This window comes from Antedon bifida, chromosome 4, assembly GCF_963402885.1.
Source record: "Antedon bifida chromosome 4, ecAntBifi1.1, whole genome shotgun sequence".
Classification (NCBI taxonomy): Eukaryota; Metazoa; Echinodermata; class Crinoidea; order Comatulida; family Antedonidae; genus Antedon; species Antedon bifida.
The window spans coordinates 24,741,365-24,769,103 of record NC_136229.1 but is presented as its reverse complement, the minus strand read 5'-3'; the positions used below and the strand labels follow the sequence as shown (position 1 = coordinate 24,769,103).

The 27,739-nt window shown below is 33.7% G+C and overlaps 3 protein-coding genes across 5 annotated transcripts in view; all 3 read right to left on the bottom strand.

Annotated features, from left to right (window-relative positions):
- Positions 1 to 11,544, bottom strand: part of LOC144840681 (CUB and sushi domain-containing protein 3-like) — a 38,257-nt gene extending 26,713 nt beyond the window's left edge. Inside the window, exons 1-22 of one of the 3 annotated variants that reach the window (XM_078696631.1) lie at positions 11,448 to 11,544; positions 10,680 to 10,844; positions 10,402 to 10,566; positions 9,300 to 9,464; positions 8,330 to 8,491; positions 7,660 to 7,824; positions 7,394 to 7,570; positions 6,806 to 6,985; positions 6,309 to 6,473; positions 5,712 to 5,876; positions 4,915 to 5,076; positions 4,455 to 4,628; positions 4,110 to 4,289; positions 3,656 to 3,823; positions 3,195 to 3,374; positions 2,765 to 2,941; positions 2,342 to 2,509; positions 1,843 to 2,013; positions 1,480 to 1,644; positions 963 to 1,127; positions 659 to 820; positions 9 to 173 (exon numbers count right to left, since the gene is read on the bottom strand). In XM_078696631.1, coding sequence (XP_078552757.1) covers positions 9 to 173; positions 659 to 820; positions 963 to 1,127; positions 1,480 to 1,644; positions 1,843 to 2,013; positions 2,342 to 2,509; positions 2,765 to 2,941; positions 3,195 to 3,374; positions 3,656 to 3,823; positions 4,110 to 4,289; positions 4,455 to 4,628; positions 4,915 to 5,076; positions 5,712 to 5,876; positions 6,309 to 6,473; positions 6,806 to 6,985; positions 7,394 to 7,570; positions 7,660 to 7,824; positions 8,330 to 8,491; positions 9,300 to 9,464; positions 10,402 to 10,566; positions 10,680 to 10,844; positions 11,448 to 11,493 — 3,592 coding nt within the window. In that variant the 5' untranslated portion in view covers positions 11,494 to 11,544. The remainder of the gene's footprint in view (positions 1 to 8; positions 174 to 658; positions 821 to 962; positions 1,128 to 1,479; positions 1,645 to 1,842; positions 2,014 to 2,341; positions 2,510 to 2,764; positions 2,942 to 3,194; positions 3,375 to 3,655; positions 3,824 to 4,109; positions 4,290 to 4,454; positions 4,629 to 4,914; positions 5,077 to 5,711; positions 5,877 to 6,308; positions 6,474 to 6,805; positions 6,986 to 7,393; positions 7,571 to 7,659; positions 7,825 to 8,329; positions 8,492 to 9,299; positions 9,465 to 10,401; positions 10,567 to 10,679; positions 10,845 to 11,447) is intronic. The other 2 variants (XM_078696632.1, XM_078696633.1) reach the window with 2 other exon arrangements.
- Positions 11,545 to 11,626: 82 nt separating this feature from the next.
- LOC144839283 (complement receptor type 2-like) lies at positions 11,627 to 17,888 on the bottom strand. Its single transcript, XM_078694598.1, has 16 exons — positions 17,831 to 17,888; positions 17,508 to 17,726; positions 17,202 to 17,363; positions 16,754 to 16,918; positions 16,222 to 16,386; positions 15,653 to 15,817; positions 15,283 to 15,447; positions 14,681 to 14,848; positions 14,241 to 14,402; positions 13,754 to 13,915; positions 13,287 to 13,451; positions 12,924 to 13,088; positions 12,343 to 12,507; positions 12,056 to 12,220; positions 11,742 to 11,906; positions 11,627 to 11,634 (listed from the first exon to the last, which is right to left on the bottom strand). Exons 1-16 carry the CDS (start codon positions 17,886 to 17,888, stop codon positions 11,627 to 11,629), a joined length of 2,424 nt encoding a protein of 807 aa, XP_078550724.1.
- Positions 17,889 to 21,579: 3,691 nt separating this feature from the next.
- On the bottom strand, positions 21,580 to 27,739 carry LOC144840823 (tomoregulin-2-like). Its single transcript, XM_078696863.1, has 6 exons — positions 27,627 to 27,739; positions 26,057 to 26,173; positions 23,929 to 24,048; positions 22,569 to 22,715; positions 22,132 to 22,272; positions 21,580 to 21,834 (listed from the first exon to the last, which is right to left on the bottom strand). Exons 1-6 carry the CDS (start codon positions 27,691 to 27,693, stop codon positions 21,677 to 21,679), a joined length of 750 nt encoding a protein of 249 aa, XP_078552989.1. The 5' UTR covers positions 27,694 to 27,739; the 3' UTR covers positions 21,580 to 21,676.

The following is a 27,739-nucleotide window of genomic DNA, read 5'->3' as shown; positions in this document are numbered from 1 at the left end:
GTACTTACTTTTACAAGAAAAGTCAAAATCTCCAAATGTTCCATCATCACACGTGGTATAGTTAACGCCTACAGCTGTGTAGCCCTGTACACAACTGTAGAACAATGAATCACCGTGTTTTGAATTACCTACAAACTCAGCGTTGAGAATGATAGGTGGTGTTGTGCAGTCGGCTATAAAACAAAAGTAGTGGAAAATAAAATGTTGAATTCTATTCTTCTGCTTCAAAAATAATAAAATTACCTTTACCATCATTGTCCAGACATTGCTTGAAAGTAGTCAAAACTCAAGAGTATTTCACCAGTCTGACAAACTTGTTAGACCATGACCAAGTAGTCAGTGGACAAAGTACCCATTTAATCAAAATTGGCTTATTCAAAAGATTACTATTGTCATCTATTTAGAATTTGCTAGTTTATACTAAAACAATTTTATAAACTAAAATAAAAATTTATTTTATTTTATTTTATTCAATCGAAACCAACCACCACTAACAGGTTTGATACAAACAAAGCCAGGATTGTTTAAAGCACCTTGATTGGTCCTAACATTGATCAAGGGCTTCTCTCGTCCAGTGCCACCTTCCCCAGAGGAAAGGCAGATACTAGATGCAGGGGCTGCCATAAGAGTCAGCAATGCTGATTTCAAACATATTTACCATAGCAAACTGGAGCCTCGCCATTGTACTGTCCATCTCTACATGAAAGTGAGGGTCGACCCACAATACTGTAACCATCATTACATCTAAAGCGTACTTTATCACCATGGTTGTTACCTCCGTTGACACGTCCATTCTCAAGGTCAAGAGGACGACAGTTCGCTGAAAAGTAGTTCATGGTGTTAACTCAAGAAACCATTTCCAAGAGAAGTTCTTTACTAGTATTGTTAAATGTAGCGTTCAATTAAATTTTTATGTAAGTTATGTCCATAGTTATCATCAACTAAAATGCACTATTGCTTACCTCTACATACAGGTGAAGCCGTGTTGTAAATACCGTCAGTACACTCAAGAACTGGAGAACCCACCAGTGTATACCCATCGTTGCATTTGAATGTAAGGACACCACCGTGTGAAAAACTTCCCGACACTTCTCCATTTTCAATCTTTTCTATTTCATCACAATTGTCTGTCAATGGAAGAATTAAGGTAAAGTAATTAGTTTGTAAGAATAGGGAATTAGAAAATGTAACAGATATGCAAGAAAAGAGTCATTCACCATAGAACATAATTATGCTATGTATTGAATAGTTCTAAATTTTGCAAAATTAAGAAGTCAGATAATTCAAATTCTGAGTATTATTTTACTACGTTAGTCATAAATTGTTTGAAATGTTTACCTTTAACAGGGAAAAAATTTTGTTATTTATTTCAACAGCATTTACGAGGGTAGTCCATCTAGCCAAAGATGATAATTAAGGACCCTCAGAACAATTTGATTTGAATTTGACAAGATAATGATACTTATAAAAACAACTTACCACTACAAATTGGTAATAAATTATCATATAGACCATCGTAACATCTTACTTCAGCACTACCAACAAGTGTATAACCTGTTATACAACTGAAACTCAGACTTCCTCCATGTTCACTTGAACCAGTAACAAACCCATTTACAATATTGTCGATATCTTGACAGTTTTCTGTACAAAAAAAAGAATACAGTAACATTAGTTTACGATGTATTTTCACCTTTTATTTAAGTGACAAGTTGAATATTATTCATCATCATCATCAGTTAATTTTCATGATGGTTTCGTGTTTTGGAGTTCAATATTGTCCAGAGGAAAAGCCTGCATGACTTAGACAGATAGTTAAACCTTTCAACAATCAGTACTTACCAAAACACTCAATTGACTTGGCATCAACATCAAAGTTTCCATTATAACATGTCGCCCTGTCAGACCCCACAAGAGAAAAGCCAGAATTACACGAGATGTAGACAGTTCCATTGTGAGTAGTTTCCCCAGTGACCAGAGCATCTGATATTGGTCCAAACTGCTCACAGTTTGCTAAAAGTAAAAATAGACAGACACTATCAAAATATTATTGTGAGTTGTACATTGATGGTTGCTTGCCTGACCCCAGAATACTATGTTAAAATCCTGTCTGGTGTCAAATTTCTCTCATAGCAACGCAACTCCACTACTAAAGACTTTTATTAAGGTACAGCGTCTTGTATGTATGTTTGTCCTGTAAACATAAACTATTAAATTTGATCTTGAGGATTGTTGCCAATATATCAGTAGATCCAGAGCTTATATTATATTTTTAAATTTATAAAATAGATTCAGTGGTACTGTATCTTGTGCATAAGAGTTTAATAAACATTTTTCTTACCATAACATTCTGGAAGTTTTACATTTAGTGCACCGTCAACACAGGCTATTTCTTCATATCCCACTAGAGTATAGTCACCATTACATGTAAAAGTGATGACACTACCATGGCGAAGTGAGCCTGCAACCTCACCATTAGGAAAATTAATACTTTCTGGTGGACAGTTAGCTGAAAAAGGAAATATTGTTAAGTTTAATTGTCTTCATCAAAGAAACATGACTTGTCAAGACCTCCAATGCCATGAGTCATATTAAGCAATAGTTTAACCCTATCCAGAGGAAAACCCTATTAAGAGGACAAAAACAAATTAAAAATTATGGCCAACCTCTATATTCAGGGGACATCTCTCACAAGGAGACCATTTGTTGGGTATTGAACGTGTTCCATTAATATGGATTTTAAAGATAATAATTGAAATATTACCATAACATTTCGGTAAACTTGTGTTAGAGGAATACACATAACTTCCATCAATACAAGTGGCTGATGATTCTCCAACTAATTCGTATCCATCAATACATGTGAAGAATACCATGCTGTTATGTTCCAAGCTTCCTTGGACTGTGGCAAAATCAACATCTGGTAAGGAGGTACAGCGAGCTGTGTTGAAACAAATTATACAAATTTAATCCGATGCCACAAGATAACGCTATTACACATCTTTTTATTAAAGAAAGATCTAGGTTTGGAAGAGTTTCTGGTTTTCGAAAAGTATTCTACTATACTTAACACTACAAACAATAACTGTATGCAATTAAACCACACAGAAGTAACAATACATTATTACAAATACAATTCTTCAATAATGTCTGGATATTGGTGAAATTAACAATATTTATTAATCACTTCTTACCATAACAAACTGGTTTTAACTCATTTACTGGATATTCATAAGTTCCATTGTTACAAGTTGCAGATGATGCTCCTACTAAATTGTAGCCTGAGTCACAGCTAATATCCATTGTACTTGCATGTGCATCCGAAGTCCGTTGCACTCTTCCATTTGGAATGAGTGGGGTTAAGGCACAGTTTTCTACAAAGAATACACAAATTTTTATGTTAAGGGAATTCCGTAAATCCTAAAATAAGCTGTCATTTGCTTATTGTATTTCTAATCTAATCCCATATAAGTAAATAGGCACTATGATTAAAGGTTTGAAAGATGATAATGGATGGACTGACTCAATGTTTGATTATAGATCCTGCTAAATGAGCTCTTTTTCCCATTGTTCTTTTAATCAATGTATATCATTAGGTACTGCATGTAGCTGTAGGCCTAATTGATAACGTGAAAAGATCAATATATTATTTTACCATAACAGACTGGAATTTCATCGCTATATTTTCCGTTGTTACATGTTAACTTTTTGCGTCCTACCAGAGTGTATCCATCAAAACATGAGAAACGTACACGACCATCATGTTCAAATGACGTGGCAGTCACCAGACCATTTGGTAGAAAGAAAATGGGCTCACAGTTTGCTACAAAAAATGAGTATAGTGTAATAATAAATAAATTAGGGAAGTTGGCAGTTTCAGGATGATATTTTCATGGAGAAACAGTAGTTAATAGTGGAGAAGATATTGAAAGGGTTATTCTCAAGTATTTTGTTTATTAAGATAAAAACATGGGATATAATACAATTAAAGATTAGGCGACACCATTTAAAAATGCACAGTTTCAAGAACATTATTCTAAAATATCAATAAAAATGATTTTTCCTTTTTTATTTTTTTTCCCTCAGATTTCCTAAAGTCTAGATCTTACCATAACATGTTGGTTCCTTTTTCTTATTGGCCAGAACATATTGACCATCATCACATGTTGATAACTTAGCACCAACCAATGAATAACCTTCGTTACATGTGTAATCAATAGTGGATCCATGGTTGTTTGATGATTTTGTAACACTTCCATATTCAAGAATTGGTTCAGCAAAACAATTTTCTAGTATTAAAAACAAGAAATAGAATGGAGTTAATTGTGTACAATAATGTTTTTTTATAGATACTGCATAACACCACATGGTAAGTATTATATTAATAAATTTATTTTACTAGAAATAAATAATTTAGAAGATAATAAAGAAGAAATAAGACAGTATCAAAATACCGTAACATGTTGGAAGTACTCCTCCTTCATATACAAAGTTTCCTGCATCACACTCAGCATAGCTACCTCCCACAAGAGTGTAATCATCATTACATTCAAATGTTACCACACTTCCATGTGTACTATTGCCTTTTACAACACCATTATCCAGAGGGGGTAAAGTAAGACAATCAGCTGAAAAACACAACATTTAAATATAACATTTCTCAAAGGGTACTATTTAACTTGATATAAAATGGTAAGACCATAATAACATATTCTGTGATTCTAATTTAACCGATAGATTAATTGAAAAATAGGATTAAAGAACTGACTTGAATTCCTGAACTGACTGATAGATTTAAATGGAAACTAATTTCAATGTACTCTTCCAGGTAAGAAAATGTGTATTTTAGCCGAGATTATATCACTAGAATATTTGTCTAACCATGAGATACAAAAGTGTATATGTAGGCCCTACCTATGCATTGAGTATTAGTTGAACTCAGCTGACCATCTTCACATGTAATAATGTTTGATCCAACAAGACTATATCCAAAATCACATGTAATTTCAATAGCACCTCCGTGTTGGAAACTTCCACTAAATTGCCCATTTGGAATAGTGAACTCGTTGCAGTTGCCTGAAATGAAAGTAAAATACATATATCACATACATATTAAATTAATTCAAGTAACTGAACCAAACAACTTATCCTAAAGCTCTGTCTACATTATCAAACTAGTTTGACAAAAAAAAATATGATTTGCCCAAATATGGTAATATGATGTCATCGTTATGGGCACATCACATTTTTTTGTCGCATACAGTTTGATAGTGTAGGCAGAGCGTTAGACCATCCCTGTTACAGAGAGAGATTTTGAGATGCCTGATTTGATTCATTTTGTCTAATTATTAAATAGAAAATAACATTATTAAATTAACAGTTGTTTCTGCATTTTTAGTTAGATCTCAATTTAGGACCTATGCATTGTTGTGGCTTAGAATCCACCAAAACCATGTTGAATAATTGACAACTTCCCTGCATACATTGTATATATATTTATTATATTTATTATATGTCCAAATGTCATTCCAAATTGAAAGCTTCCAAATAACATATATACAATTTTTGTAACATGTAAAAAGAATTTAATTTAGTTTTAAACGACAATCTATGATTATTTAACCAGGTTTTTAGATAAGACTAGTCTTTTAAAAAGTAGGCCTACTATTATATAGAAAAATGTCATTTTCTTAATTTTCTTTAATATTTACCTAAGCACTGTTGGTTCAATTCTTCAAATTGTCCATTTATGCATGTTGTTCTAGCTGCCCCTATCAGTGTGTATCCATCATTACATTTGAATTTAGCCACACCACCATGATCGAGTACAGCATCTACTTGTCCATTGTCAAGGATCGGTGCTGACTCACAGTTTTCTAAAACAAAATCAAAACAAATGGTTCTCTTCAGGCAATTCTTACACATGTGCAAACAATTTTGATAGATGCTAAGTTAAATAATGTTTTCCATTGCTCATTCATGAATTAGCCTACTAATGAGTTTTCTTTCTACATAGAAAGTTTAATCTTCTGTCATGGATATGCAAACTGCCATCTGCTGGACTATCCTATCCAAATTCACATTTTTAATCAAGTTTCCCTTATAATTCATTGATAACAAGATCTTATGAGTTGACAATGAAAATGGCAATTTCATTTGAATGATGAAATATAACTTTAATTTTAGATGGTATTACGGTAAAGTGATTTATTATGCTAGTACTTTAATCTAGTGATTTAAATTCTAGGCCTATGAAATGATGTCGAGAATCTAAGCTTACTTAACATTTATTAAATCAGTCTACTTACTGAAACAAGATGGGATGTCACCATTGTATTTTCCATCATTGCAGTCAACCTTCTTACGTCCTACCAAAGTGTAGTCCTCGTTACAAGAAAATCTTACTCTTTGGCCATGATCAAAAGAACCTTCCAGTTGCCCATTTTGGAAATCAGTAATAGGAACACAATTTGCTTTAATGAAAAGAAAATCATTAAACTATTAGTAAAATTAATGTATTTATCTACATATTGTAGGTGTCAAAACGTATAGACTGTGAGTGAAGGAGTAGCGTTACTAACCAAAAATAACATACACAATACAGTGTGTATGTCGAAAAGGGAGATGGACATCAAGATCGTTAGCAAAGGTTCGGTTTCTACTTGAACTAACCCACGGACAGTATGTGGTATCATTCAGTGAAGTGACTGCCAGTACTGAATTCCTATCTCACAACATTTTTGTATACAATTGTGCGGACATAAGTACCATTGAAAATAGTATGAAACTGTCAACAAAGTATTACCATAACATTTTGATTCAGATTCTTCTGAACCAATTACATAGTTGCCATTGTCACACACAGCAGTGTTAGCTCCAACTAGCGAATACCCTTCGGAACATTGATAGTTCAGTGAACTTCCATGGATGTTAGAGGAGTATGAAACGTTTCCATTTTTCAAGATGGGAGCATCATCACAATTTGCTAAAATGATGGAAACAAAGTAATTAAATGTAGTATGATAACCGTAGTTTACGAAATAATTTCATGAAGGGAATGAAGTATGATGATATAAAACAGAAATAATATTTGTTAATATAACTAGAAATGTGTTGATTTGTCTCGTTTTGCCTTGTTATTTTGTAAGACCAGTTTTTGGCATAGACCTAGTAACTTATAAATGTGATAGAATGTTAACTGACTTTTAACATATAAGTAGCAATTACCTAAACATTATATTACTTACTGTACACTAATAAGTATACACATTATATACCGTAGGTGTAGAAGATAACTATTATACCAAATAACATTATCTAGTAACTGGACTGAACTGAGTTCATTATACAAGTAGGCCTATAGCTGCCAAATAACTGAACATGTTATAATTACCATAGCACTCGGGTTGAGAGAGTCCAGATGCATAAATATATTGGCCATCTCTACAGTTTGCTGTGTTTGCACCAAATAAACTATACCCATCGAGACAATAGAAGAACACACTGTCAGAGTGTCTGTATTCACCAGTAATGAGCCCATTAGCCAATGTAGGATGTTCATTACAATCTCCTAAAATATAATTAGAAAAAGAAGTAAAGTCTTTTATTCTCTGTAGAACAGACATGTTTGTGCATGGTAGTGCATGGTTGTGAACTTACGTCTGCATATAGCATATGATGAACTGTATTGTCCATTTTCACATGTTATTGTTGTTTCTCCTACCAATGTATAACCAACATCACATGTGAATGTAATGGATCCCCCATGAGTAAAGCTACCAGTGTACCGACCATTTAAAATGCTGATTGTTGATTCACAGTTTTCTAGAAAAAATAAAATGTGTTTATATAAATGGCATTAAGTAACAAATAATATTAATAATTATATTGAATTAATAGTTAAAGCCCATTTTTAATCTAAATATCGATGTTTCAGCAATATGTATTGTGTAAAGGCATGTGCATCACAGATTATCAGTTCAGTAAGAAATGAGGGCATATTTATTGTGATTGGGAGGAGAGCCAAATAATGAAAAGGATCGGAGCTGCAATAAACAATGGATTAGACATAGGATTCAAGAAGGAGGACTAATGATAGAAGGAAAATATGAAGGTAAAACTAGAAGAGGAAGGAAAAGGGTAACTATGCTTGATGGATTGAAAAATAAAATATATATATTAAACTAAAAGAAGAAGCACTAAATAGAGAAGTATGCAGAGAAAGATGACAGATGACAATGCGGACTGGTATTCTATAATATCATTTCAGTGTGTTTGGAGATCAGATTTAGATTATTTTAAAATTATTGATTAAATGCCGATTACAAACCTGCACAGATTGGAGGTTGGTCTGCGAATTGTCCATTATCACACACTGTACTGTTAGGTCCAACAAGTGTATATCCTTCATCGCAAACAAATGTGCTAACAGATCCGTGCTTTGCTTTGAAAATTACTTTACCGTTCAGCAGTTCTACTCTTTGACAGTCAGCTGACATGTTCAAAAATAAAACTTTGTAAATATCAATTTGCATTTAGTTATTTGTGGTATTTATACATTACCCACAACATGTTTAAAATAAAATTTAATGTATTAGGAATACAGTTGCCGTAAATGCAATTATACATATTATAGGATTGCCAAATAGTAAAAAGTGTTTGTAGGTGTTAAGATACAGCTGTATATGAACACACAGTTGTATGTGAACAAACTAATAGTTGGTTGGTATGCTTACATATGTTAACATACAACTATGTTTAAATACAGTAAGTACAGTTATGTGAACATTACTAAGACCATAACATTTATGATATAGACATAGCGTCATGTCCCATGGTGTAGTACAAGTTATATATTTTTTCCCAATTAATTATATTGTTAACCTGAAACCATGCATCATGATACCACTTGCATACAAATCATTTGTACCGTAAATAACTGGCGAAAAAGATATTTTGTTAAATTGAAATGTTTAATGGAGTAAGAGCGGATCCAAGCCCCCACTCCCACTCACCCGCCTAAATTTCGCAAATTGTAATGCAAAAGATAGGATATCAAATTAAGATCAGCCATTCACTTCATCATTTTTAGGCCATGGAGACAGCAACAGGATGCTTTGACATTTAGAAAGTACTATGATTAATGATAATGATTTCATTACACTTTATAAATTATTATATTATCAATCATTTACGGTATCAACATTTGTATTTTGTTTTATTATTCTATTTCCTTTCTTTTGTTATTTTTCAAAATTCTAAGTCTATTGAAAGAAATAACATATTTGTGAACTTCATACCATAACAAATTGGAACATCATAGTCATATTGGCCATCGTTACAAGTGAGCTTTTTTTTGCCTTCCAACCTGTAACCCTTGTTGCATGTGAATTTTACTCTCCCATCATGCATGAAGGAACCAGATACATCACCATTTGCAAACTGAACGATCGGTTCACAATCAGCTGTAAGTTATTTAAACATCAAGGTGCATATAAATGAGAACTACCACCAGTATTATTACAAACTAGGATCCATTATAGACCATTTTGTGAGCAGTTTTGATTTTAGAAGTTATGTTTATATTTCATGTATCTGTTGCAATAGGCACACTGCATGATATTTTACATTGGTTCTTATTCTTGCAGAATTGATCCTCGGTTAAATACATCTGGAGAAACAACTAGTCATATACTGTAGCATACATCAATATTCTTGGACAAATTGTTTCCATAGAAGCTGTATCAGATAATCGGTGAGTAATACCCAAAGCAAACACCAAGGAAATATTAATGATGACTGCCAGTTTCACAAAATGGTCTATATGTATCTAACTCACAAACATGCATTAGTACAAGTGAACAAGTCATTCAAACATGTGTCTCCAATCAAAAGAAGTTGAAGTTAACCAGAAACCATATAATTATTGTAAAACATTTGCATGAGTTAACAGTTATAAATATATAATATTTTTCATTGTCAGTAACCAAAAAGTCCACAGTATTATCATCATACTCATCATTGTGACTGTCATTATAATATATAATAATAGAAAATATAAATAATAATATCATCAATATGTGTATGTTTATCTTCATCATGATAGTCATCATTATCATCAAAATTGTCATCATTATCATGCTTATCAACATAAGCACCAAATATAATCATTCTCACTACTCATTCCTTCAATTATTATCAATTAATGAATTAATGTGCACTATTTTTTGATCAAAGATTAATGTCGGAGTTCAAGCATAATATTAAATTGTGACCAACTGGATATTAGTCCACTGTGTTACAACATGCTCTTGTACACCACTTGGCAAAAGTGCAACAATGTCTGTACCAAATATGTGTATTGTGTAACAAACCTGAATTCTGTTATAATACAAAACCTACCTCTACACACAGCATATGATGAACTATATTGTCCATTATCGCAAGTTATTGTTGTTTCTCCTACCAACGTATAACCAACATCACATGTGAATGTAATGGATCCTCCATGAGTAAAGTTACCAGTATAACGACCATTTAAAATGCTGATTGAAGACTCGCAGTTAGCTGAAGATATTAAGAAATACTGTATATTGTTAAGGAGCCTTAATACTAATTCTATTTTAAATAATAATCTATCAAATGATACATGCTAGTCTGGGTTCAAATGTAAAACCTACCTTTGCATTCAGCATATGATGAGCTGTATTGTCCATTATCACAAGTTATTGTTGTTTCTCCTACTAATGTATAACCAACATCACAGGTGAATGTAACGGATCCTCCGTGAGTAAAGCTACCAGAGTACTGGCCATTTACAATGCTGATGGATGACTCACAGTTACCTAGAGAGAAAGTGTTATCATTTACCAAGTAGCAATTAAATGGCGCTACCTACAACTTTCTTGCAATGAACATTGTTCAACCAATATTAAAATGTTATCAACACAGTTCAATCAAGTAAACCTCGATGAGACATGAAGTTAACACAAGTATATACAAGCTGCGCCATCATAATTGTGAATGCATGAAGATTTTCCTCAATGTTTGAATGTTTAATACAATGTCTGAATACGTACGTCTGCATTTGGCATATGATGAACTGTATTGTCCATTTTCACAAGTTATTGTTCTTTCTCCTACCAATGTATATCCAACATCACAGGTGAATGTAATGGATCCTCCATGAGTAAAACTACCAGTGTACTGACCGTTTACAATACTGATAGAAGACTCGCAGTTTCCTGGAGAAAACAAAATTATTCAAATGATATTTTGTCGTCTGAACCCTGAAACCAACAAAACTTTGTCGATAAAAGAGTGAGAAAGCATGTCACAACTTCCTTGCTTGCACATAAACATAACCTAACTAGGTCGTTGCAAATCAAAATTTTCCTATATAGGGTAGGTAAAAAAATTATTTATTGCAACATTTTTCACATTCTTACCGTAGCAAACAGGGAATGCATCTTGATATTGTCCATCTAAACACATAGTACTTGAAACACCAACTAATGTGTATCCATCGAAACATGTAATAGTAGTTATGCCTTCATGAGTTTGGTCTGACTTTACTCGACCATTGATAACAAGAGGCGCTGGCTGGCAGTTGGCTAGAATAAAACAATTACTTAACTGTCAGTAAAAATATATTTATTATATTATTTAAATTTCAACACAAACTCTACGGTAAGTTCTTCAAATTCGAATAGATTTAGGGATTTCAGTTTAACTGATATTACCTCGACATTCAGCAATAGCTGAACTAAACTGTCCACTATTACAAGAAACTGTAGATTCTCCAACAAGTGTGTAACCAAAGTCACATACAATATTAATAGAACCTCCATCGATGAAGCTGCCAATTATTTGTCCATTCGCAACACTTGTTGTAGAGTCACAGTTTGCTGAAAGAATAACATTATTGATTATATTGCCCTAGTTCATCAGACAACAGAAACACGAACTGTGACTTAACATAATGATTTAAAAAGATTGGAAATAAAATTTTTTGTAAAATGAAAAATAAAGTAGGATAAGAGTACCGAGTACTTACCTCTACACTCAGCGTATGATGAGCTGTATTGTCCATTATCACAAGTTATTGTTCTTTCTCCTACCAATGTATAACCAACATCACATGTGAATGTAATAGATCCTCCATGAGTATAGCTACCAGTGTACCGACCATTTAATATACTGATGGAAGACTCGCAGTTAGCTGAAGAGAGGACATATAAATGCATAAGTCACCAATTTTTGATAAGGTAAATAAACATTAGTAGGGTTACCATTAATATAAACAATAGGCCTACGTACACAGCTATGAATATGAATGCTTACCTTTGCATTCAGCATATGATGAGCTGTATTGTCCATTATCACATGTTATTGTTGTTTCCCCTACCAATGTATAACCAACATCACATGTGAATGTAATGGATCCTCCGTGCGTAAAGCTACCAGTGTATTGGCCATTTACAATGCTGATGGATGACTCACAGTCACCTAATTCAAACAAACAGTAATTAATTTAACCCAACACCCTTATATGAAAATTAATCAGTTTAGGCATGATAAAATAACAACCATATTTTAATATTTTTTTCTTATTTTATTTTTGCATTATTTGCAGCCATACAGTCTAATTTCAGCGGATTGACTAGTATATTCTGGGATCAAGGCATATAGTGGTTTATCCGGTGAGTAATCAAAACTGTATAACAATAGCAACAATTCTTTTGAAATTGTTTTTCTTTAAACCTGCTTATGCAATTATTTAGCCAATTTTCTGGATAATCATACACATTGTTATTACAATGACTGGCTCATAAATTTCTACATTGAAACAACCTAAAATCATACGTTATTGCAGTTAGGAGGCCTACTGCAGTAACATGATCCCAATAGAATATTGAACTTACGATAACATGCAGGAAAACTTGTACTATATTGACCATCAATACAGAATACTTGACTGCGTCCATATAAAGAATAACCAGCATTGCAGGAAAATGTGTAGCTTTCTTGGTGATACCAGGCACCGACTACCACACCATTCTCAAAAGTGTCAATTGGATCGCAATTTTCTGTTACAGAACAAACAAGTTAACCATATTAATTAATGTGATCCATTAAAGGTTAACATCAGTTCAGACATGTTAAGTTTTGTCACTTTGGTAAATACGGTCTTCCACAATCTGAATAATAGTTGACAATATTGGGCCCTATCTGAAATTACCAGGTATCAAACATTTTTTAGATTTTTACTTTAAATATGCACCCACCATGACAAGTTGGAGCCAAACTATCCCATGATCCATCAGTACAAGTCCTGTTGGATGGACCCACAAGAGTGTATCCAGCGTAACATCCATATTCAACTGCTTTGCCGTGAGCAATATCGCCAATAATATACCCATTCAGTGGTTCTACTAAGCCATTACAGTTTTCTGAAACATTAAAATATTATATATATATTAAATATGTAAATCTGAATCAAGATTTCAACACAATTACAGGGCCTAAATATAACTTCTGTAGTATAGATCTACTTAAATTGTTCTCTTTGCTAGCTATACGTATTTATATATTATGCTTGTTTACAAATAAAGTAGAATTTGGTAATTTAATTTTTTTAAATGATATAGGCCTTATAAATCAATTTCTTGTCCAATCGACATGAGCAATGTAAGATTTGAACTTATATTCTCACGGTCAAGTAAAACATAATTAATATAAAAGTAGACATTACCATAACAAGCTGGTATAATAGCAGAATATTGACCATCATTACATTCCAATCTAGATGCTCCGACCAATGCAAAAGCATTGTTACAGGAAAATACAATCTCGCTTCCGTGAGTCATTGATCCAACATACATTCCATTGGGGAACTCAAATGGGAAACAGTTTCCTGTTATAAAGAATATGTATGAAATAGTTAAAAGACTTTATTTTTTTAGGAAGCAACAAATTGTGCATGGTCGCAAGTGTTTTCTTATATCTGTAAATAATGTTCCGTGCACTGTAGACCTACATTAGTTAGTGTGTTAACCAAATAAGTTATTATTAGAGATATATTGAATTATTGATCATTATTGAAGCTGTAGCTTGATTGTTAACATGTTTGCCTTCTAATTCTAATAACAGGATACAATTGTCTCATGCCTTTACTTTTGGGAGTTGAAGTAATAAAAAAAATGTATTAAAAAATGCTATAAAAGAATCACTAAACTTACGTTTGCACTCGGGCAAGTCGTTACTAAGAACTCCGTCAGTGCAGACAGCTGATAAACGACCAATAAGCGTAAAGTCTTGATTACATTTGAACACAAGAGTGTTGCCATGCTCCGCATCTCCCTCGATCTCTCCATTCGGTAGTACTAGATCATTGCAGTTTTCTGTAAGGAAAGTATAAGCAAGTTTGTTAGAAATTGTTGATATGTATGTCGATGCTAGAGGCAACGGCATGCTTTGTGAAGTGGATTAGAATTTGTAGTTTCCTGATGTGTATGATTTTACCATCAGGCAAAATTGAAGAAGTGTTCAATTAAATTGAATGGAAAATATGCCAAGGTGACAAGGTGAGTTTGATATCTGTATTGTGAAATCCAGAAATGTTAATTTATTACTATCATGATATAGAAGTTGTATTTAAAAGTTCTGTAAGATTCTATACCGTAACAAATCGGTGGAACATCACTGCTATAGACACCGTTGAAACATTTAATCGATTTTTCTCCAACTAATTTGTATCCAGCTTCGCATGAGAATGTTAACGTCTGTCCGTGAAGATTGCTTCCTGTAGCTATCCCATTTTCCGGGGTCACGACCGGTGCACATTTAACTATGGTTTAAAAAAAAGTATTAATGGTGAACGAAGTTGTGCCCTAATGACTTTAAAACAGTCCAATCATTGTTTTTTTCATTTTCATCATGTGTGATACAAGTATGACAACTCTAGTTTTTAGGAAATAGGATATTTATTTTTTCACAGGAAAAAATGCCAGATGACACCTGTAAATACCAATAACCAAATCATAGTTGTAAACTGATTTTAACTGGTTCCTGTTTAAATACCAGATAAAACCATATTATACCAGTAAACCAGTATTCTAGTTGTCAAATTGTGCAGGAAATTTTTAGTCTGGAATGAATGAAACATCATGCAGATCGTGTAATTAAATGTTATACAGAACAATAAAAATTCATGGAAACCATCATAGAAACATTTGATGTCGCTGATGAATTACACATATCGATATAAAAATAACAACATACCATAACAGTTTGGTAATTCATCAGAATAAACACCATTTTCACACATGATTTCTGAAGCACCGTAGAGGTTACGTCCATCAGTACATGAGAAGGTGATAACGCTGCCGTGAGTGTAAGAGCCTGTGTGAATGCGGTACTCTTGTACGTCTATCGCCTGACAGTTTTCTGTAATGATAGCATTATTGTTATTATCAGTGGTTAATGGTAATCATTTAAGGATTTATGTAGGGATTATGTTTCCCCAAAAATGGACTAGCTAGCCTATTTACAAGCACCTTTTCCTCTGATTTCTAGTTTATAAAGTCTCAAACCGCAATGTATAAGGCCTGTTGCAAAAGAAGACATATATGTTCTTGTGAATTATACTTACTGCGACATACTGGTATACTACTACTCATTACACCATCTGAACAAGAGATGATGTGGTTGCCATCTACACTGTAACCATCATTACAGAAAACCACAATACGTGCACCGTGGTCGAAACTGCCTTCAAATCGTCCATTTTCTATACTGGTGGGAGGTTTACATCCAGCTGTCGATAGAATATAAGATTGAAAATAATATTTTGCTACATAGTTTAGTTTGTATTAGATTTTAGTAAAAGTAGTCCAGGAGGCTTTATTTTTTTGACATTCATTTTGCGTAATTTAGAATGCTATAATATAAGCATGGACATGAATCAGATATGTTTTCTGAAAGCTAGTTATTTTGCTGAATGGTATAGACTTCTGTACAGTATATGGAATTCGAGACCATTGTTTGGAAACCCATCAATGTCATTGGTTTTTAGTTATTGGTAGTTGAGAGAGAGAGATTATTTAGAGGGTCAAGTTCAGTTATATCTAGAAAATAGTTATTCTTTCACATAGAAAATATTATGTTAGAAAAAAATGATGTGTCTAGGAGAAGTGGAAAATCATACAAATAAAAATTTACCTAAGCATGCTGGTGCCGGTGATGACCAAGCCCCATCAGTACATCTACTACTTGATTCACCATACATTGTGTATCCAGACATACATTTGAATGTTATAGTCTTTCCGTGATCAGGCTCACCAGAACTTGTGAGTTCAGACGGCATGACCGGCAAATCACAATTTTCTGTGATCAAAAACATGTTAGAAAAATAGCTTAAAACACATATTTAGTAATGGCCCTACTCTGACATAAGTGTACTGGATATTCAGTACATTAAACACACAAATTATCCAATATAATTAAGTCAGAGTATGCTAAAAATCTTAATATTAACAAATAGCTCCCTGACGAAAAGCAATTTGGTATAGTGTTTGCATTAGGCCTATGTTAATGTTAAAAGTAAAAATATTGAATTTAACTGGGACATTTCTTTTTTAACATTAGACCATTAATTATAATAAATGGATAGGATACATTTTGTTTTGTTTTATAAGTTTGTTATTTAAATGTTTATTTAAAGAGACTTAAGGAAAAAGGCTTAGGAAAATACCATAACAACGAGGCTTGTACGATGTCCAAACTCCATCTACACATGTTGATATATCATTTCCTATTAACGTATAACCATCATTACAGGTAAACCTAATGAGACTGCCGTGTGTGAATGGGCCTTCAATATTTCCATTTAGAAGTTTTCCTGGGTCGTCACAATTTACTGAAAAAATTATATTCCAATATTAATAGTCACTGCCCAGCATGTGGATAATTGGTTAATTGAAAACTGAGTTTTTGTTTACAAACCCGTTTTTTGTATCTTGGACTCTCTTTATTTACAAAGTTTTCCTTAAGTTAACTTAAGCACAACATTGTTTGTTGATTGATTTTTTGTCTGGCATCTAATTTTATATTTGTTTCTGCTATGTATGTTTAATATTGCAAGATGTTTAACATTGATAGACACGATACCAAACGAAAAGTGAAGGTATAGTATCAAATACCTTGGCAGATTGGCGGCACACCATCATATTTTCCTTTCAAGCAGATCAGTGATGATGGACCTTCCAATGTGTATCCTTTGTTGCATCCAAATGTAACCGACGTTGAATGCTCGAATGAGCCTGCTGCTTTACCGTTCAAGATCGGATCATCATCACAATTTTCTTTTGAAAAAAAGAATATAATATAGGATGACTATGCCTAATTTTTAAATGGAGTCCAATATAATTAATTGAATGAGAATAACTATATCATATAAAACGCTTAAGTAGATCCTTGTCATTTGATTGGATGATTTTTTTACTCACTGTAGCATTTTGGTACTGGAAAGTCGAATTCACCATTTTTGCAATTGATTTCATCTTTTCCATGAAGTGAATAACCTTCTTCACAGGAGAATCCAACCTGAGTTCCATCCGACACTTTTGTTTTATCATCAATTTTACCTTGAACAAACATTATCATTCCTACTGTTTCATCTGGTCGTTCACAATCAGTAGTGTTAACACCAAATTCTTTTGGAGGACCTAAATAAAAATAATAAAAGTACAGCTCTTCAGTGGATATCAAATATAGGCACATGTGGTTTTTGAGGGCGCTTTATAGCTGTCGCCATTCTTAATTAGTTTACAGATTTTTGGCTCTGGAATTCCTCTTTTGTGACTGGTTTTTTGTTGTTTTGTGGACATCTGTTGCTTTAGTAGTAAAATTTGTGCATTGTACTGTGGATTGAATGCTACATGTTATGCTTATAAATTGCAATCTGAACATTAACTTGCTAAGCCCACAACTGAAACTATAACCAGGATACTGGCTGGGCTCGCCGCGACCTATCGTCGGACGGTTGTCGGCGGAGAATTCAGGCAAGCCGAGTGGGCAGCCTAGCCTAGGCCCAGACTTTGTTAACTTTGTGCAAGTACTTTTTCTTTTCATGTTTTGATGTGGAACCACTTTTTAACATTTTAACTGTACTGTTGGTGTTGGATTGAGATAATTTCCCTTTTTAACATTGTATCTGTACTGCTGTTGTTGGGGTGAGATAAGTTCTCAAATTTTAACGAAAAGGGATTTAATTCTTATCTTAGAATGATGCACAAGCCACTGAGCAAGCCAAAATGACTCGTTATTCCAGACATGAGCTATTTTATATTGGATCAGCCTTCATTAAACGTCGTAATAAGGTGCAATACCTACCTAAGGGAACCCTCGCTATGCTGAATAATCTTGGCATCTATCGTAAAAGTAGAGGTAGAAGAGGTGGTGTAAATATACGCAGAAAAATTCCCACTATTATCACTGTTACACGTGCTTCTGATTATATAGACAACAAGCGAGGGCGTTTTCTAAGTAGTTTATTCCCTAATTCACTTCGTAAAGTCAACTATACAAAGTTACAGCCATCACTCCCAACGATTTTCCTGACTAACCCGCGTTCTTTAATCTACCGTGTGGACGAACTAGAAACCCTTCTACTTCAAAATTGTATTGATTTAGCAGTTGTCACAGAAACTTGGCAAACACCGCAAATAACAGATGATGCACTGATGATTAACAACTTCAATATTTATACCTATCATAGAACGCATAAGAAGGGTGGTGGAGTGGCCGTATATGTTAATTCTGAATTTCTGTCGCGAAGAATACCTGAAATAGTAGTACCCGAAGAGCTAGAGTGTGTTTGGGTTTTTATAAGACCAAAGAGGCTCCCCAGAGCTGTATCCTCTATTATAGTTTGTGGAATATATATTCCACCTAATTCTTCTGACCAACAACTGCTTTTGGATCATATTATTAAATCTCTTGACAGTCTTAAACTTAAACACCCAGACGCTGGCTTCATTATTATGGGGGACCTGAACAGAACTGACCTAGCCCCACTATGCCGTGCACATAACCTAAAACAAATTGTGAAAGAACCAACGCGAGGGGATGCAATACTAGATATTATAGCCACCAATCTGAAGCAGTATTATTGCAATCCCCGAATTGTGTCGCCGATGGGTGCTAGCGATCATAATTGTGTTCTGTTGTCAGCAACTACAAGGACGAATAGCAACAAAATCGAAAAGCGTGTAATCAGACCAATGAAAGCGAGAAGTGTTGAAGAATTTGGCCGTTGGATAACTACCCATGACTGGAACGAGGTTATTAACGCGAGTAATACTGAACAGAAAACGCAATCATTTTATTTGTCATTGACTTCTGCTATCAACACTTTCTTCCCGGTTAAATCCATTAAGATACATCCAACTGATAAGCCATGGATTTCGCAACAAGCAAAGGATCTTATAATGAAACGTCAACACGCTTTTACTAATCATGGTAAATCGCTGCAATGGAAATTCTATAGGAATATGGTACAAAAAGTGATCAAGAAAGACAAAATGAACTTTTACAATGAACGTTTATTAAACTTAAAAGCCACTAATCCCCATAAATGGCACCAAGGCGTGCAGATGTTAGCTAATAAAACAAAACCCCAACCACTTATTAGTGTAGAGGATATTCCGCAGGATGACTATCATGGTATAAGTAATTTTGTAAACAACCATTTTGCTATAACTTCCCAAAGCAGACCTAGTATTGATTTATGTAAGCTTCCTACGTATTTACCTGCCAATAAACCCCCTAATGTAAAAGAATGGGAAATGTACAATCAATTAAGAAAAGTTAAAGTAAATAAGTCCCCGGGCCCTGATAATGTGCCTAACAGATTAATAAGAGATTTTGCATGCGAACTAAGCATCCCTATGACTAATATCTTAAATGCCTCCCTCAGTGAGGGTCATGTCCCAACTATGTGGAAGGATGCTATTGTTACTCCGGTTCCCAAAGAAAATGGTTGTACTAGGGTTGACAAATTTCGACCAATCTCGCTTACATGTATACTAGCTAAGGTAGCTGAGGGCTTCATTAAAAAATGGCTCTTAACAGATATCGAGAAAAATCTTGATAACAACCAATATGGTTGCCGTAAACACTTTTCTACAACCCATAATTTGGTTGATCTACTAAATGTGTTCTATGAAGGTAGTAACATTCCCAAATCTGTTGGTCAGTTAGTTTTAACTGACTTTAGTAAAGCATTCGATTGTGTTGACCACACAATAGCAGTTTCTAAATTAGTAACACTTGGCTGTAGACCTGAAATTGTACCGTGGTTAATTAGCTTTTTGTCAAACAGAACCCAACAAGTACGCTATAAATCCACATTATCAATGAGTGTTAATCTAACATGTGGCGTCCCTCAAGGCACACTCCTTGGGCCTATGATCTTTCTTGATCTAATTAATGATGCCATGCAAGACTCGCCATGTAAAACTTGGAAATATGTAGATGATTTGTGCATAGGACAGATAGTAAAAAAGGATGAAATTTCCTCAATTCAGAATGATGTTGCTTTACTGAATGTATGGTCTAATGAAAACAAACTAAAACTTAACCCAACTAAATGTAAAACTATGTATTTTAACTTTCAAAGAAATCAATATGAACATGAACCCCTTTTGATTGGTAATGCTACAATTGAAATCGTTAATGAAACTAAGTTACTAGGTTTATGGATACAAGCCAACCTCAAATGGGACCGTAATGTTAAAGAAATTGTATCCAAAGCCAGCAGACGTCTGCATATATTGTGTAGATTAAGAAAGTTCAATCTTCCGAAATTTGATCTTGTAGATGTATTTAAGAGTTACATAAGACCAAGTGTTGAATATGCTGTCCCAGTATGGCATTCTAGTCTTACTAAGAAACAAAGTGATATGATAGAATCTGTCCAAAAAAGGGCTTGCAGAATAATATTGTGTAATGACTACATATGTTATGACCAAGCACTCAATGATCTTTCTTTAGACACTTTATCTGATAGAAGGCGTAATCTATGCTATAAGTTTGCTCTGAATTGTTCAAAAAGTATTCATTTTGGAAAATGGTTTCCAGTGAAGAATGTAAGTAACATGAAACTAAGACGTGTAAAGTATCAACAACCCAAATGCAGAGTTGAAAGATATAGAAAAAGTGCAATACCATACCTTATCTCGCTTCTAAATGAATAATCATTATATATCACCCAGTACAGCTATGCAATTCTTATTGGTCCTTTTTGGTGTTTTTTTTTTCTATTTTAATATTTTAATGCTAAACTTGTTGAATGTTCCTGTATTGTATTTCTTGTGTAAATTGCCTCCTTTTTTATATATAATTATCATTGGTTTTATACTTTTATACAAATTTTAATATTGAGAAAATGTAAATATCTTTGTAATTCAGCTAAGGCTGCGATGATGATAGTGAAATAAATGAAATGAAATGAAATGAAATGTGGTATAGAATCATGAAGAAGAAAGAAATAGGACTGTCTCTTTCACAGTAACCTATTCAATGTAACTTTAGTAACACCATATTGACAAAAAAGAAAATTCAAGTTGACATCTGTTACTGTAGCAATAGAATGACCAGGAGAAATTAACAAAGTCTACTTACATGCAATCATATGCAGACTCTTTCTTCTGCAAGCTTTAACACGTAATTGACATTCACTGCTGTACCTTTGGCCATCAGATCCACACACTTCTCCCGTTAGTCGAAGACATGTATTACATTTGTATGGCTTTCTTAGCCCACATGTGAAAGCTGGAACAATAAGTATATATAGAATTTATGGTTGACTGCTTATTATGAGAACAGGATTATACGTTGTGGTCGGGATTTGAACCATGACTTTATGATGAGTTTATTTCATTTTTAGTAAATGATGTGTTGAAACTAGGCCTTAGTAAACCTAATAATAGAGTAATTACCTTAAATTCTTTTTTTCATTTAGTTGTTCTAACCTCCAGTACACAGTTCACAATACAATTAGAGTACATATACATGTTTGTTGGAATTGTTGTCAAGAAAAATAAAAGACATTTTCATTTGTGAGCTTACCTCTACAATCTCCATGGTATGATTTTCTAAGTGATGGATTTGAGCATTTTCTAGCATTATTAAGTTCACATTCATTGTCATAAGTAATACAGTCAGTACCACATACAGGATCTTTTATTGGCATACATTTACATCTACAACCTACAGTGAATTCAAAACAAAAAATGTGTATTATGTTTGCACATATTAAAAGCAATAGTTACTTGTAAATGGATATTCTGTGTTCCAGAAACATAAGTTTAAAGTATGGTATAACAAGAAATTATTATTTTTTATTATAGAACTTAGTTTATTAGTATTAATGTCTAAATGTATGGAACAGCTTATGTCAATTTTTAATGAAGAAAAATCCATTTTTACATAATATAGAACTTATGATATGGTTCACTGTATGACAATTTTAAGTTGTTTCTCATGACACGGCTCACTGTCCTTACCATTGGATGCGCACTCCCCAAGAGATGCGCAAATCAGCGAGTTATCCAAACATGAAGCTTTTTCTAGTTCACATCCATTCTGGTAAGTGTAGCCGTCGGAACCACATACCGGTTGATATTTTGTAGAACATTCTTTGCCGCATGGTCCTTATATAGAAACATATTAAGTTACTTGTGCAATTTTGAAAATGAACAAAGTTTTTCTTGCGCAATTTCAAATAATTCAAGTCGTTCAAACCGCATGGTTTGCTAGTTAATTGGCACACGAATGAAGATGATGTAAATACAGAATGTACTGCCCTCTTACCGCATTAAACCAGGCCTATGCTTACCATTATTGTTAGATAATCATTAGCAAACTCTGGTTTGGCAAAGTTGTCCAAAGTTTGCTAGTGTAGACTAGTCGATAACATTTGGCAAACTGAAGACATCTAGTTTGTTTCTCAGCCAATCAATTAATAGTCTTTGTAGCTGACCAAAATGACAACCTCTGGTAACATTGGATGTGTCATACCAAATCGGTCTGGGCCAAAATCAGTCCAGAAGACCATTTATGGCTGCCAAAGTCAGGTCCGGTCTTACAAATACATGGTGCGCAAAATTACTCATAATGTATACCATTAACAAAAGGCCATGATTATATTGAAAACAGGATGTTATTTATAATTTTAATATTATAAATAAATTAAGCCTGTTTTTTAATCATTATTAGTAGCAACTCATCAATAATTAGTACTAATTACTAGGCTTTAAGTGTCTGTTTTTAATCGATTTTATTCTTTTGTTAAAAACAATATAATTTATTACTGATTTATGGTTAATCAATCAATAAATCAATTCAATACAATTATTATAAAACAATTATACCAATATTGATTAGGCCGAAGAAGAAAAAAGGCCTCAATCATAAAATAAAATCTAGCTGGCGATATCAGCGTCCCATACCCGTTGTATGTGCCTGTGTGGCAGGCTCTGACTGAACACAAAAGTCATGTTTTTAGATGAAATACATTTATTTTTTATAGTATTCGACAAGATAACTTACTTATAATATATATCATAGGATATTTTTCTAGCCATAAACAACTTAAAACATATCGTAAGCGTAGTAATTTAATTAAAATCGACAGACTGTTTTGGCCACAAATGTAGAGCCAAAACTGGCCCGACCGGACCGATTTTGGCCCGGGCCATATTTGTCGTGACAACACAGTGGCAAACTCGCAGTTTGCATGTAGACTATAGATTTAGAAGTAATATAATGAAGTACCTAGCTGTTTATCGTGTTTAATTATTTCCGTGTAAAATTAAATAATGGTGTTGAAATATTATGATTTTGTTAGTAGGTTACAATACAAACCTCGTTCACAGTTGGTTCCAAAAAATCCAGCCCGACAAAGGCACCGACGATCTGTACCGCCATTCTCCAGTATGCACTTTCCAGAGTTGTAACATGGATTTGGTTCACAGAGATTGGTGTCTAAAATATCAAAAAAGATATTAAATAATAATAAATAATGTTTATTTGAAATACCAGTGCATCAAGATAATGTATAACAGTAGCGAAACAGTATGAACCTGAACAAATTTTAACGGACCGCTCTGAAAGCTTTTACCAAAAAGTTGGCGTTGTTGATCCAGAAAGGAATAGTACGTCGAGTGATCTCTTTCGTTGCCGCCGCTGTTTGTTTCGCGTAGAAAGTCCAGCAATGAACCTAAATCATGAAAGGGGAAGCTGGTACCTTATCTACAATTTACCAAGCATTTTTTATTCTTTTTTTACCACTTTTCATATCTATTAGAGGATTTCATTTGATTATAAATGTTATCATATTATAAAAAACTAACAAATTTAACATATCCCTCATACGCACCTCCCTCAAATGAACTCCGCCTCCCCACCTCCGCCCTATAAGGGCCCTACCAAACAATAAACACTATACTGTAGTATGTTATTAATCATCTAAGACACTGTGAAACAGAGTAGTTCAGTTTTACGAATGTCAAGCATTTTCAATAATGGTAACTGACAGAAAACGTACAAGGAGAACATTATCATTCCGAGAACCATCGTCTACACTTCCTAGAGGGGGAGCGAGCGAAGCGAGCTCACCCTCTAGTAATTCAGATTGTTGCAATTCACTTTTGGCAGATAGAACATTCAAGTGTGTTTCGGTTGAACGCGTTTTGAGATCAGAGATGCTCCAGAGCATGTTCAATTTTTAAAACATTTAATACTTGTATATTAACATTACTATATAGGCCGGGTGGATGTCTCCAAAACTAATAATGCAGAAATGAGAATATAATTTTATGTTTTGGATTTGATGATTCTATTGTATAAACTAAATGTTCGCTTCCTTCAAGGAACTGTTAAGCAACGTTTAGGCTTGCAGAGCCTGTAGAATTAATGCATTTTTGTAACCACATCTTAGGGAAATCTATAATTCTGAACATGTCTACTTAAAAACATGTTGATAACTAGGCCTGGCGGATGTCTCCAAAACTAATAATACGGAAATGAGATCAGAAGATTGACAACAATCTCTTCTTCATAATTTTATTTTTCATTTATTCTTTTCATGATACGGTAATTCATTTTATGAACTATCTCATATAAATGTTTATTTCAAGGAACAATAATTTTTTAAGTAGCTATCTGGGTTTGTAATAACCTATAAACTTTAAGATTTTATTATTTCAAGTTCAGTATTTAGCTATATGCCACATGACCAGTGTACTTTAATGCTTCTCTTCCTGTTATTCATATCATGTTCACACTTTTTTAGAGATCAGTACTAGGCGGATCACCTGTCGAGATTGCTTGTCTTTATGTTTGGCTTATTGCCTTATTAAGGATGTGGTACGGGATGATTTCGTGTATATCAAACCGTAATAATGTTCCACTTCAGAGAACACTAATTTTTAAGTAGCTTTTGGGTTTTGTAATAGCCTATAAACATAATAGAGGTTTTCCGACCGTAATGACTTTCCTTATTTATGTATTTTTCATCTGTTTAGCATGTATACTTCTAACCAAATCCTGTTAACAGTACAACCCACGTAAATACATGATTTAAGCAAACGCATCTTTTTTTTACAAAGGTCAATGCCCCTCCTCTAAGCACCCACCCCTCCCTTCTTTCATGTTTTTCGTAACATAAAAATGGAGCTCAGTGTAGCGACTGTGTTGCCGGTTATATCACCTATGCATTGTCCCTTCACACCAAGTTCACATGAAGAACGTTCTATCATGTCCTATTGCTAAATATTTAATCACTTCGGGTTTTAGAATACAATATTTAAATCCCTTCTATGAATTAAGAGGAAACCCGTTAATATTTATTTATAATGCCGTGGTTAAATTAGGCCTATGGAAGAGTATAATGTTATTTATACCAATGTTCACACAAGGCCTACAAACAGCACAACATAATACAAGCATGCCAAACAGCTTACATTAATCGCCATGCTTCTAATACACTTACCATGTTCACACCTGTAACCAGAGTACCCTGGTAGGCATTCACAGTACCCATCATCCCCATCTGTTAAGCATGTACCCCCGTTCTCACATTGTAACAGATCACATATATTGGCCAACTCTAAAAAGAAAATTCATTGATCTATGTTATTGGTGCACTTAGTAACAGAAAAGGTGAAACAGAAATTGTCCGCTGTCACGCCTGTAACATAATCTCTACATCTGCCGTTGTCTTGATACAGTCTGCTTCAGTTACATCCCCCATCCTGTTTCTCTTCTTTCTTGTTCAATTGTGTTTCTCTTTTGTCAATGTTTATTAGGCTTCAAAAGTATTTATGTTACGGATAGTTATTCGACGTTAATTCGATTCGATCATCCGTTTACTAAAATTTTAGTAAGTAATGCCCACGACCAATGTTTTTGAGTTATAAACTCAAAAACATTCATATTAAAATATTCTAATTGCGCATTTAACGTGTTCCTCTTAGATTGTTGATATCGAGTTTTGACTTTATTGAATTCAATTGATTATAAGTATTAGTTCTAATATAGCTCAAATATTTTGTGGGAAGAAGGAGGCTCGGCCAACGCCTACAATATTCTTCCCCAATCATTCCAGCCATTTGAACGGGTAAAGAGGCCGCCACGAAAAAGGATTGGACAAGACGATCATGTGACCAAATTGTAAGCATCAACAAATCCAGTTTCTTATCAAATATCGTAAACTATTAAATAGTGGGTCATTTAATGAAGTAATCTGGCAGCACTCGTTCTCCTTTTAGCGGTAGTGGATTAAACACCGCCTCAAAGACATTTTGATATCAATACCGCCTGCGCGTGGTTAAATAATTTCCTGCTTGTTAGAATGTTGATAGGATGCCTATTTTTTTTTATAAGGAACAAATAAACAAAGAGTAAACCGCCACTCGAGAAATAATTCCAACATTCATTTTCATAATTATTATACAAAATCAAATCATTTTAAGGGGAAAGCGAAGAACATCCGGTAAGTAATTCTGAGATAGGGCTAATCGAATCTTTTTAACTTTAAACCAATACAATTGCATGTCTATTTAAATTTGGTTTATTAATATTATATTACTGTCGTAAAATAATTAAATATTTCAGTGCCCATTTTTTCAACTATAGCTACTGCAGTAACTACATTTTGTTTACTCCTTATTTAGCAAGATTTAGCTTTAATTGGGTAATCAACATTACATTGAGTACCAAAAACATTAAACAAATAGTTACTGCAGTAACTGAAGTAAAATTATTTGGACATGTTCCACAAGGTCTTGGTGTAAATATTGCATGTAGGCGAATAAAATGTACTTTATTTAACCTTTATTTACCTTGACTTTTGCAGGAAATCTCATATGATTGGCAAAAAGTAATCGCATTATGGGTCGAATGGTCAAAGTTTTAGACCTTTGTAGGGTGTAATAATATGATAACATCTATTTTGGAGATGAATATTATTTCCGTTATCAGGTACGCTAAGCTTACTGAATCTCATAGAGAGGCGTCAACCAAGTTGCACTGAATTAATACGTTTTACATGTATAACTTACCTATACCAAATATTGGTGTAGCAAACAATAGTACAGCAATATAACAATTTAACCATTGTGACGCCATTGTCACAAAATACACCTAGAAATGAGAAAGAAAAGGCGAGTTAGTT

Bases quoted from the DNA above. Each gene is read 5' to 3' on its own strand.
- LOC144839283 (XM_078694598.1), bottom strand. From the start codon at position 17,888: ATGTCCACAAAACAACAAAAAACCAGTCACAAAAGAGGAATTCCAGAG. The intron at 17,364-17,507 runs GTGAGTAAAAAA...TTTTTTCAAAAG, and splicing joins TCCAGTACCAAAATGCTACA to AAAATTGTGATGATGATCCG. The intron at 14,403-14,680 runs GTATAGAATCTT...CTTTCCTTACAG, and splicing joins TGTTCCACCGATTTGTTACG to AAAACTGCAATGATCTAGTA.
- LOC144840823 (XM_078696863.1), bottom strand. From the start codon at position 27,693: ATGGCGTCACAATGGTTAAATTGTTATATTGCTGTACTATTGTTTGCT. The intron at 26,174-27,626 runs GTAAGTTATACA...TTTTCTTTTTAG, and splicing joins TACACCAATATTTGGTATAG to AGTTGGCCAATATATGTGAT. The intron at 22,716-23,928 runs GTTTGTATTGTA...TTTCTATATAAG, and splicing joins TGGAACCAACTGTGAACGAG to GACCATGCGGCAAAGAATGT.